Raw genomic sequence first — 12,109 nt, forward strand, 5'->3', positions numbered from 1 at the left:
ATTTACCGGTCAATCTACGTTCCTACTCTCACCTATGGTCATGAGCTTTGGGTCATGACCGAAAGGACAAGATCCCGGATACAGGCGGCCGAAATGAGTTTTCTCCGCAGGGTGGCTGGGCGCTCCCTTAGAGATAGGGTGAGGAGCTCAGTCACTCGGGAGGAACTCGGAGTAGAGCCGCTGCTCCTCCACATCGAGAGGGGTCAGCTGAGGTGGCTCGGGCATCTGTTCCGGATGCCTCCTGAGCGCCTTCCCGGGAAGGTGTTTCGGGCATGTCCAACCGGGAGGAGGCCCCGGGGAAGACCTAGGACACGCTGGAGGGACTATGTCTTCCGGCTGGCCTGGGAACGCCTCGGTGTCCCCCCGGAAGAGCTGGAGGAAGTGTCTAGGGAGAGGGAAGTCTGGGCATCTCTGCTTAGACTGCTAGACTGCTTAGAGAGTTTTTATGAATGAGAGCAGCTGACGCTGGTATTACTATCTTTAGAAGGTACCGACGGTTTTCATATTCATTGATCGATTTCTGGAAGCTGTTTATGTCAATGTCATATGGTGTCACCATGTGACATTGACATAAACAGCTTCCAGAAATCGCTCTAACGATGTTAGACTAACATGCAGATAGACAAGTTTGAAGATAATAAACACACAATCGCGACAATATATGGCTTATCTGTGTTATTTATACCATGTTGGGTGTTTTCATAATAGATTATATTTAGAATGCAATACAGTCCTTCCAGAAAAATGCGGCTTTTTTTTGTGATTGTTGCGGGCAAATATCCTTGATTATGCGGCACGTTTTCTTAAAAAATTCGATGAAAAATGCGGGATATTTATGCAATTTTATGCGATAAAATTGCGGGAACTTGCAAAAACTGCGGTTTGATGAGAAAGAGAAAAAAGCACTACATCACAGAAAGTGCTGGAATATTTAAGTTCTCATCTTGTTTTATTGAAGATTAATAATGGCTCAAATTTACAAAACATTTAGTCAATCAAGTTCTGTAGCTTTACAAAAGAAATATGCTACAACTTCTGAAAAAATTTATAAATAACTTCCTGTTTTACAGATGTCGCTATACAAAACAGACATTTGAGTGCTTCCAATGCACAAAGTGCAATCTCTTAAAGGGTTAGTTCACCTAAAAATGAAAATTCTGTCATTAATGACTTCCCTTTATGTTGTTGGACACAAATGAAGATATTTTAGTTGAATTCCGATGGCTCAGAAAGGCCTCCATTGGCACAATGTACACTCTCAAGACCCATAAAAGGTAGCCTATTAAAGACGTCGTTACAAAGTCCATCTCACTACAGTGGTTCTACAATAACTTTATGAAGCGACGATAATAGTTATTGTGTGCAAAAAAAACTAAATAACGACTTATATAGTGATGACTGATTTCAAAACACAGCGTCATGATGCTATGAATCATCGAGTCGATTCATGATTCGGATCGCGTGTCAAACTGCTGAAATACGTGACTTTGGCGATCCAACCCGCTGAATCGACTCATTGATTCATAACGCTTCAAACCGCTGAATCAACTCATTGATTCATAACGCTTCAAACCGCTGAATCGACTCATTGATTCATAACGCTTCAAAGCTGTGTTTTGAAATCAGTCAGCACACAGGGAAACTGCTTTGCTCTTTTGCTGTTATTTTTGTTGGCCAATGGGAGTTTGTGCTTCATCATGGTTTCACCGGTATCTATGGTTTCTCCACGGGGTTTGAAGCTTTTCGATGACGTTCGCGTCGGGTAATCACGTCACTTCAAAACGTTCCCATGGCAATAGGCGGAAATGGCGGCTCTTGTGTGAAGTAAACGAAAATTTTTCAACTTTCTGCTAATATATATGACTTTTTTTGCAACGAAAATGCAGGGATTATGAAATCATGATAGCCCCGCATATTTTGCACGCGGAAATAGGCAATTTATGCGGCGAAAGTGCGGCGTATTTGAAAAAATGCGGCCCCCGCATGAATATGCGGACTTTGGCTGATTATGCGTTAAATCACGCGATCGCATAATCGCGTTTTTCTGGAGGGACTGGCAATACTACTCGAGCTTTTATAATTATGCAGAATATTGTGAAATATATTTTCTGCCTGATTTTTTTGATCCAAAGCCAAAAGTAAAGTAAGTTTGGAGTAAAAACATGGTTTTAATCTCATTAGCTAATTGTTGTGTTTTAATAAATTGGTGTAATAGATCATCAATTATAGTTTAATAAAGCATAAATTGTTGTGGCAGAGAATATAGATTGCTTTAAGTTATCTGGTCTACCTTTATGAAGCAACTCTGCACTGTGCCCAAGCAGAATTTCCCCTTGGGGACAATAAAGTTAACTAACTAAGCAAAAACTCACTTCATTTTGATTTTCCACCCAGAAATTTGTACTTATCAAGTAAATTAATCTTGATTTAAGAATTTTAAATATTTGGACTGGAAACAAGAAAAAATACCAAATAAGAAGAGCATTTTTTGCAGTGTAGTCAAATCTTCTGATCATTTAAAATGTAATAGGCCTTTGTTGATTACATTCCAAATATAATAAACTACAAAAAATATATATTTCCTTTGCCCTGTTGCTCTCTTTCACAGACTTACCTGAAGCTCATTCATTATGCAGCTCATTAATGCGAGTCCTTTGTTATCTCAGGTGCTATCTCATCATTATTGATTAGATATCACGCCTCTTCGCATATTGGCTTTGAGAAGAGAAACTGTCTTACAAATTTTAAATCAGTGTATTGTTTTATGTGAATGAGTAGGCTCAATGATTCTCACATCAGTTTAAAGAAAAAACTCTATGGAAATACAAGATGGAGTCAAAAGGCTTGTGAACACATATCTATTGTGTGTTTTGAGGCCTTAATTTTAAAACAATTTTTTTTGTTTTTTCAAAATCCGTGCATAAACATTTTTCTCTCAAAAATACAAGCATGTACAAACATGTTGCTCACATATTCTGGTAGCCCAGTTTGTGCTGAATACAGTGTAATTACACTTTTGCCATTAATTTGTTTATAAGCAACTGAAAAAAACACAAATGTCAGAGCATGTCAAAACTTCTAAAGGGCCCCAAAAGAGCTCAGACTCCAGAGGGTTAAATCGACATGTCATCCTCAATAAACCTGTCTCCGGCGTGATAACTCAGATCTTTCGAATATTTCGGTCTAATATGACATCTGACCTGTAAAATTGCCACTGTCGCCTTTGGCTTGGCTTGCTCAGTTGGGGACACTAAATTTTCAACTAAATATCCAAATCAATTTAATTACTAAACTAAATTAAATGCATCAACTAAATTACTGATCTGCCCACATTGTCACTGTATGATAATTGAAATGAGCTAAATGACATCACCGTTTTCTCCAGAGTGGCTGTACAGCCGAATCAAATTCTGTTGCATTATTTTCCTGTTTAACACTGTGAAGCTGCTTTGAAACAATCTGCATTGTAAAAAGCGCTATATAAATAAAGTTGACTTGACTTGACTTGATTTATTTGTAATTTATCAGATTGGGGATTAAAGCATGGCTGTGCTCCCTTGATATTATTTTTATGATTTTTATGATTTTTATTATTGATATGATTCTATTTTATGATTAATCTGTTAATTATTTTATCAATTAATCAGATCAAAAATCCATAATTTTAAAACTGCAGACCACAAGTTTTATCTCTGTCGCCATCTCTGTTTGAACCCTGAAATTGCTGTTATTTGCAAGAGTTATCATCTTTACGTTGTGCATTGGCACGGCTCTTCAGTGCAGAATAATCTAATGTTTCGAGGTGTATGTGTGTATTTTCTATCAACGCACCATTTGTTGAAGATGATTGTCTTCTATAAATCAGTGGTGCACGCGCTTTTGGTGTGAGTGTGCGAAACCTTGGGAATTAGTACAATTACGTGAAATACAAGTACTTTTTAACCGGAGCGAATGAGACGTGTGGAGAGGAGGTGGGTGTGTGTCACTTTGCTGTCGGAGAGAAGAGGGAGTGATAATGCACAGCTGCCGTTATTGCCTGTGCCGCTGTATAAACAATATTTTACTACTTTTAGAGTTATACTGTACTGGATTCTGAAGTCGGGGTTTTCCGGTCACAACTTTGACTTGAGAGGGCATTCTAGTAAAAAGTCCCTCCCTACTGGGAGTTAGGACTTTTCCTCACTGAGGACAAATAGATTTCACAATGAATACTTGTTTCACTGTCCCTCTGCTGACTGTAGCAATTGTCGATTATAAACGTCTCTGAAGTGCGCGTGCATTGTACTATTTTCTGAAACAATGGGGGAATTTGGAGAAAAAATCTAAACCAACAGAAAGTATGCACTTGAAAAAATGGGCTCTTGGTAAACTATAATTTTATATGATAACGCCTTGTCATTTTGTGCAAAATTTGTATATATGATTTTATTTTTTGGAGGTGAAACATTAACACTGATATACTGTATCTAGATGGGTTTTGAAAGCTAACTTCTAAATGTTGTTTTTCTTTCTTTTTTTCCCCCCAAGTTGGTAACCCTCTTCCAAATGTGGGTGGTTCCTCTGTACTTCACAACTAAGCTGCACTGGTGGAGGTTTCTGGTGACATGGTTCATCTTCTCTGTTGTCACGGCCTTCATCACTTTTCGCGCTACCCGCAAACCACTGGACTGCACCACTCCGAGGTAAACAAAAATTGCTTTACCATCATGACATGTGACTTTGACCCTGTTTAGCTGTGTTTTAATTTCTGTGTCCAAGTTAAGTATGTGTATAAACCGTGTTTGAAGTAGGGGTGTGCAGAATTGACAAAAATTATATCCCTATATTTTCTGAAATTTTGACAATAACAATAATTAGACAATGTTTTACTGAGTGTTTTTGTGCTGGTACTTTGGCTGGTTTAGCCCCATCATGGACTGCTGAAACGGGTAGTACTTTATTTTACAGTCCTGTTCCCCATGTATATATGATTAGATTAGATTAGATTAGATTCAACTAATCTAATAGATGTACTTATTATAGTAATTACAATAACTCAACTCGACCTTATTTATATTGCACCATTAAAAACAACAGTTGTTGACCAAGGTGCTGTACATTACATCAAACACCATCAGCATTTAACACCATGTTTCACATAAATTACAAAAGAACAGAACAGACACAGCACAAGTAAGATAGGGAAAAAAAGATAGGTTTTGAGTTTTACTTTAAACTCATGCAGTGTAGAGGCAGTTCTAATAAAAACAGGTAGGCTGTCCCAGCAGCAACGGCAAAAGCACAATCTTTCTCTCAATTTCAGTCTGCCCCAAGGAACATTTAACTGTCTTTGGTTGGATGATTGTGAATGAATAATAAATTGGAAATATATACAGGAGCTAATCCATTCAAGGATTTAAAAACCAGCAACAAGACTTTAAAATCAATTCTGTAACAAATTGGGAGCCAGTGCAGAGATTTCAGAACTGTAGTAATGTGCTCACGTTTATGCACACCAGTGAGGAGCCTAGCAGCTGCATGTACCATTTGCAGAAGGTTAAGAGATGCTGAGTTAATGTCCATATAAAGGAATTACAATAGTCAAGCCTTGTTGAGATAAAAATTTGGATCACACTTTCAGAGCCCTTAAAAGAAAGAAATTATTTCACTTTAGATAGGCCTTTATTTTGACTACCGTGCATATCTGTTGTTCAATCAAAAAAGTGCCCAAATTCTTTACTAGTGGTTTCACACACAAAGATAAATGGCCTAAATTTAAGCAAGGGGAGCTAGCAGTAACTGGTTAACTTGGTAATAACTAGGTACTAACTCTGAACCTACTACTAAACCCATCCTTAACCCCTGTAGTTACCTTATATAACCTAGTATTTTCTTAAATAAGTACACATACTGTAAAATAAAGTGCAACCCTGAATCTTTTTTTATATTCTTCATATTCTGTGCAGTGTTTTTTTCAAAGAAGCTGATGCTATGGAGGAAAAAAACTTTCTCAGAGAAATACTGAAGCTGTATTGAATAACCAGGGTGTTGCACTGGCTAATGATGTTCAAGTGCGTAAACTGGAGGTGGGCCCTCCCACTATATAAGGTGCCAAAGGTCATTGCCTCTCAATCTCTTCATGAGAGATGCTCGCCAGCAGACAGTCCCCGGATTTATCCCTTGGGCCACACCTACTCAGAAGCAGTTAATCTGCCCTCAACCAGCAGTGGACCTTAAGGACTGATGATGATGAGCTCAAGTGTCCACATTCCTCTCACCCAACTCCCCAAGAAACAAACCTGGGGGGGAAATTACCCTTTATATCTTGAATTTCGGGGATATTCTACCAGCATTAAAATAGGCTACAATAATTAATAATTTGTTACATTTATATAGTGCTTTTTTAGGCACTCAAAGTGCTTTACATATAGAAGGGGGGAATCCAATGTGCAGCATCCACCTGGATGATGCAACGTCAGCCATATTGCGCCAGAACGCTCACCACACACCAGCTTATTGGTGAAGAGGAGACAGAGGCTGCGTTCACACTGCAGGCTGAAACGACCCAATTCCGATTTTTTTGCCCTTATGCGACCTGTATCTGATCTTTTCATGACAGTCTGAACGACACAGATCCGATCTTTTCAAATGCGACCCAGGCCACTTGGGTATGTGGTCCAAATCCGATACATATCCGATCTTTTGAAATGCGTCTTCAGTCTGAACTGCCAGGTCACATGTATCCGACCCGCACGTCGTTGATACGCGACAAACGTCATCATTGTACGTTGAAGTAGGCGGGAATGAGAAGATAAACAACTATGGTGGACGATGCGGAGACCAGTCAGTGGAAGGGAAGCGAGATTTCGGAGTTAATTAATATTTGGGGGGACAGCTCTATTCAGGCCAAACTCGAGGGCTCTTATCGGAACCGGGCGGTTTTTGAAAACATTTCCAGCGAAATGGCCGAGCGTGGTTACAGACGATCCTGGCTCCAATGCCAGCGAAAAATAAAAAGCCTTTAAACAAAAACCTTGCTCTCCTCCTCTTTTTTAATTTTCTTCTTAACATGAGAAGGTTGTAATGGTGCTGGCTCCGTTGCGAAAATAACTTTAATAAAGCTAAACGAACTCCAATGCTGACACCCATATTTGGCTACTTCCGTAAACAACAAGTGACGTCGTTGACCGTTGAGTACTCTTCTGCGCATGCGGGTCACTTCTGGGTCATTTCACGTTCACACAGGAGATCACAAAAGGTCGCATTTAATTGGAAATGTGAACGGCCTTGCAAAAAAATCACATTTTTTCAAAAAATCGGAATTGAGCATTAAGCCCTGCAGTGTGAACGCAGCCAGAGTGATGAAGCCAATCGTATATATACACACTCACCTAAAGGATTATTAGGAACACCTGTTCAAATTCTCATTAATGCAATTATCTAATCAACCAATCACATGGCAGTTGCTTCAATGCATTTAGGGGTGTGGTCCTGGTCAAGACAATCTCCTGAACTCCAAACTGAATATCAGAATGGGAAAGAAAGGTGATTTAAGCAATTTTGAGCGTGGCATGGTTGTTGGTGCAAGATGGGCCGGTCTGAGTATTTCACCATCTGCTCAGTTACTGGGATTTTCACGCACAAACATTTCTAGGGTTTACAAAGAATGGTGTGAAAAGGGAAAAACATCCAGTATGCGGCAGTCCTGTGGGCGAAAATGCCTTGTTGATGCTAGAGGTCAGAGGAGAATGGGCCGACTGATTCAAGCTGATAGAAGAGCAACTTTGACTGAAATAACCACTCGTTACAACCGAGGTATGCAGCAAAGCATTTGTAAAGCCACAACACGCACAACCTTGAGGTGGATGGGCTACAACAGCAGAAGACCCCACCGGGTACCACTCATCTCCACTACAAATAGGAAAAAGAGGCTACAATTTGCACGAGCTCACCAAAATTGGACAGTTGAAGACTGGAAAAATTTTCCCTGGTCTGATGAGTCTCGATTTCTGTTGAGACATTCAGATGGTAGAGTCAGAATTTGGCAGAAACCGAATGAGAACATGGATCCATCATGCCTTGTTACCACTGTGCAGGCTGGTGGTGGTGGTGGTGTAATGGTGTGTGGGATGTTTTCTTGGCACACTTTAGGCCCCTTAGTGCCAATTGGGCATCGTTTAAATGCCACGGCCTACCTGAGCATTGTTTCTGACCATGTCCATCCCTTTATGACCACCATGTACCCATCCTCTGATGGCTACTTCCAGCAGGATAATGCACCATGTCACAAAGCTCAAATCATTTCAAATTGGTTTCTTGAACATGACGAGTTCACTGTACTAAAATGGCCCCCACAGTCACCAGATCTCACCCAATAGAGCATCTTTGGGATGTGGTGGAACGGGAGCTTCGTGCCCTGGATGTGCATCCCACAAATCTCCATCAACTGCAAGATGCTATCCTATCAATATGGGCCAACATTTCTAAAGAATGCTTTCAGCACCTTGTTGAATCAATGCCACGTAGAATTAAGGCAGTTCTAAAGGTGAAAGGGGGTCAAACACAGTATTAGTATGGTTTTCCTAATAATCCTTTAGGTGAGTGTATATATGGGGATGAAAAGGAGGCCATGATGGACAGGAGCCAATGGGCAAATTTGGCCAGGATGCCGGGGTTACACCCCTACTCTCTATGGAAGGACATCCTGGGATTTTTAATGACCACAGAGAGTCAGGACCTCAGTTTAACATCTCCTCCGAAGGACGGTGCTTGTTACAGTATAGTGTCCCCATCACTATACTGGGGCGTTAGGACCCATACAGACCATAGGGTGAGCACCCCCTGCTGGCCTCACTAACACCTCTCCCAGCAGCAACCTAGCTTTCACAGTTGGTCTACCCAGGTGATATAATAACGTTCAGTTGTAAGTCATTTATAAGTGGTTAGTTAATGATGAACTAATCATTTAAAAAAAACATTCATAAATGATTATCAAGTGATATGCTAACATTTTATGTATGTTTTGTAAATTCTGTTAAAAGTAATTTACAAGTGATTAGTAAATGATTAATTAATCATTTACGAAACATTAAACTTACCCATACAGCCACACCTGTCCCTAACTTTACCCGTATTCCACCTCAATATCAGCAAATGTGTTTTGCTATACAATTTGAACACAGTAAGTACATTGTACTTATTTTTAATAGTAGTTAAGGCCACCTAATATAAACTGGGGCCAAATAATCAAAAAGATCCTAAGTAAATGGTTATTAAGTTAGTAATTAATCACTGAAATGTCAATGTACCATTATCTCCATAAACAATTGTTAATCATGAACAAATGATGATCAAACCATTAGTAAATGATGAGTATATAATTTATTGATGCATCGTTAAAGTTGTAGGCTGGTCTGTTAAAATCAACACTGTCTCACTCCTATTCGTTACATATTGACGCTTGGTCAGTTCATATTTCTCATTCAAATGATACAAGACTCTTTAGCAGGAGGCAATTGGTCACAAGACACACGAGCCAATGGCATTTTACAATCAAAGCTGACATAATTGCGCAATTGGTCACGAGACATACGACAGCCAATGCTGTCAAAGCTGATGTAACGTGTCTTCCGGCGGCAAATTTTGAGATATGTTCATGATCTTCGGCGGATGGACTCGATGCTGCTGACCGCTTTTGGGGATTTACTTCACACAAACCAATCATTTGGCCTCGGGACACTTGGAATATTTGTACTTTTTGAATCAATTGTGCCTGCAGTCGTATCTGCCTGTTATATCCTGTGTTTTATAATACACAAACGGGTAGGTTTAGTGAAGGGGATGGGTTACGTGTTCAAAACGTGTCTGAATACCATAAATAAAAAAAGAAAAGAAATTTAAAATTATACTGGGAACTGACTAAGCGTCAATATGTTACGAATAGGAGTTAAATGCTTACAGTAATCAGATGATTTACCTATTTACACATTTCTATTGCAACAGGTGAGGAATAGCAGAATTTAATTTTCACATTTGTTGTAGCAATCAGGGGATGCAGAAAGGGTTGTAAATGCCTTTTATACACATACAGAACATTTGTAACGGGTAAGAAAGCTCTACGAATGATGTGTAAGACATTTACAAGTGATGAATAGTCTACACTTTAGATTAGGGGACGCAGAAAGGGTTGTAAATGCCTTGTATACATATATAGATCATTTGTATCGGGTAAGAAAGATCTACGAATGATGTGTAAGACATTTACAAGTGATGAATAGTCTACACTTTAGATTAGGGGACGCAGAAAGGGTTGCAAATGCCTTGTACACACGTACAGATCATTGGTAACGGGTAAGAAAGATCTATGAATGATGTGTAAGACATTTACAAGTGATGAATAGTCTACACTTTAGATTAGGAGACGCAGAAAGGGTTGTAAATGCCTTGTATACACATACAGATAATTTGTAATGGGTAAGAAAGATCTACGAATGATGTGTAAGACATTTACAAGTGATGAATAGTCTACACTTTAGATTAGGGGATGCAGAAAGGGTTGTAAATGCCTTGTATACACATACAGATCATTTGTAACGGGTAAGAAAGATCTCAGAATGATGTGCAAGACATTCACAAGTGATAAATAGTCTACACTTTAGATTAGCGGACGCAGAAAGGGTTGCAAATGCCTTGTATACACTTACAGATAATTTGTAACGGGTAAGAAAGCTTTGTAAATTATTTATTCATGAGTTTATAACATCATGAATCTTCGTGCACCTGATGTGAGCTTCAGTGGAGGGTAAAACCAGTTCACATTATCACTAGATCTCAGACAGAACACAAGTCTGCACTGTTGAGTGAAAGGATTTAACTTAACGCATTGCAATCCCCTGACTTTAAGTCATTTAAAAATGTTTATTTATTTGACAACTAGTAATTTATTCTTTAAAAAAATGCTTTAGCATAATTGCATTTTTGTGGGTTTTAACAGACCAGCTTACAACTTTAACGATGCATCAATAAATGATATACTCATCATTTACTTATGGTTTGATCATCATTTGTTTATGATTAACAATTGTTTATTGAGATAATGGTACGTTGACATTTCAGTGATTTTAATAATATATTAACAAGTAACTTAACCATTTACTAAGGATCTGTTTGATTATTTTATGATATGCAATTTTTTTTAAAGATAACTTACAACAGATTTGTAAATCGTTAACATATTATTTAATAATCATTTATGATCGTTTAGTCATGATTTGTAAATTATTCGTTTATCATTATCTAATAACTTGTAAATAGTTTATAACTGAATCTACAAAATGTAACAATTTATTAAACATTTATGAAAGCATAGTCATGTTTTGTAAATTATTAGTTCATCATTAACTAATCAATTGTAAATTACTTATAACTGAATCTACAAAACATACTTAAAATAATTAACATTTCACTTATTAATCATTTATGAACGCATAGTCATGTTTCTTAAATGATTAGTTAATCATTTACTAATCACTTGTAAATTACTTGTAACGGAATTTACAAAACACACATAAAATGTTAGCATATCACTTGATAATCATTTATGAATGTTTTGTAAATGATTAGTTCATCATTAACTAACCACTTATAAATGACTTACAACTGAACGTTATTATAAAGTGTTACCCTGCTGGTAACAAAAAACAAGAAAATCATTAAGCATCCTGTCAATATACTCTTTTTCCAAACAGTTGTAATACATAGAGACTATCACTTTCAAAATGAATGTAAAACACCATAAATGTATCACAAAAGTGTTCCAGATGATGCATGCTCTATATTTGCATGTTTCTCGTCATGATTTGTGTGTGGAACAAAACATTTGTAGAAAGTTATTTACTTGATTATCCCCTCTAGCTCTCGTTATTGAAGGAAATTTACATTTACACATTTGGATTACATTCAAATTAATTGTATCTTCATTTTAAACATATATTTTAAGTTGCATTTATAGGAATAGTAAACCCGAAAATGAAAATTATCCCATTTACTCACCTTCAAGCCATCCTAGGTGTATATTACTTTCTTCTTTCAGCTGAACAATCGTACCCAACTTTGTAAAGGCATTGAATAC

General features: G+C 38.0%; 1 protein-coding gene across 3 annotated transcripts in view; it reads left to right on the forward strand.

Moving 5' to 3' along the window:
* The window catches only part of rnf121 (ring finger protein 121), an 89,100-nt gene that overhangs the window by 48,926 nt on the left and 28,065 nt on the right, over positions 1-12,109 (forward strand). For all 3 annotated transcript variants that reach the window (XM_079835673.1, XM_079835674.1, XM_079835675.1), the window contains exon 4: positions 4,528-4,682. In XM_079835673.1, the coding sequence (XP_079691799.1) occupies positions 4,528-4,682 (155 nt within the window). The remainder of the gene's footprint in view (positions 1-4,527; positions 4,683-12,109) is intronic.

This window comes from Gobio gobio (assembly GCF_949357685.1).
Source record: "Gobio gobio genome assembly, chromosome: 14".
NCBI lineage: Eukaryota > Metazoa > Chordata > Actinopteri > Cypriniformes > Gobionidae > Gobio > Gobio gobio.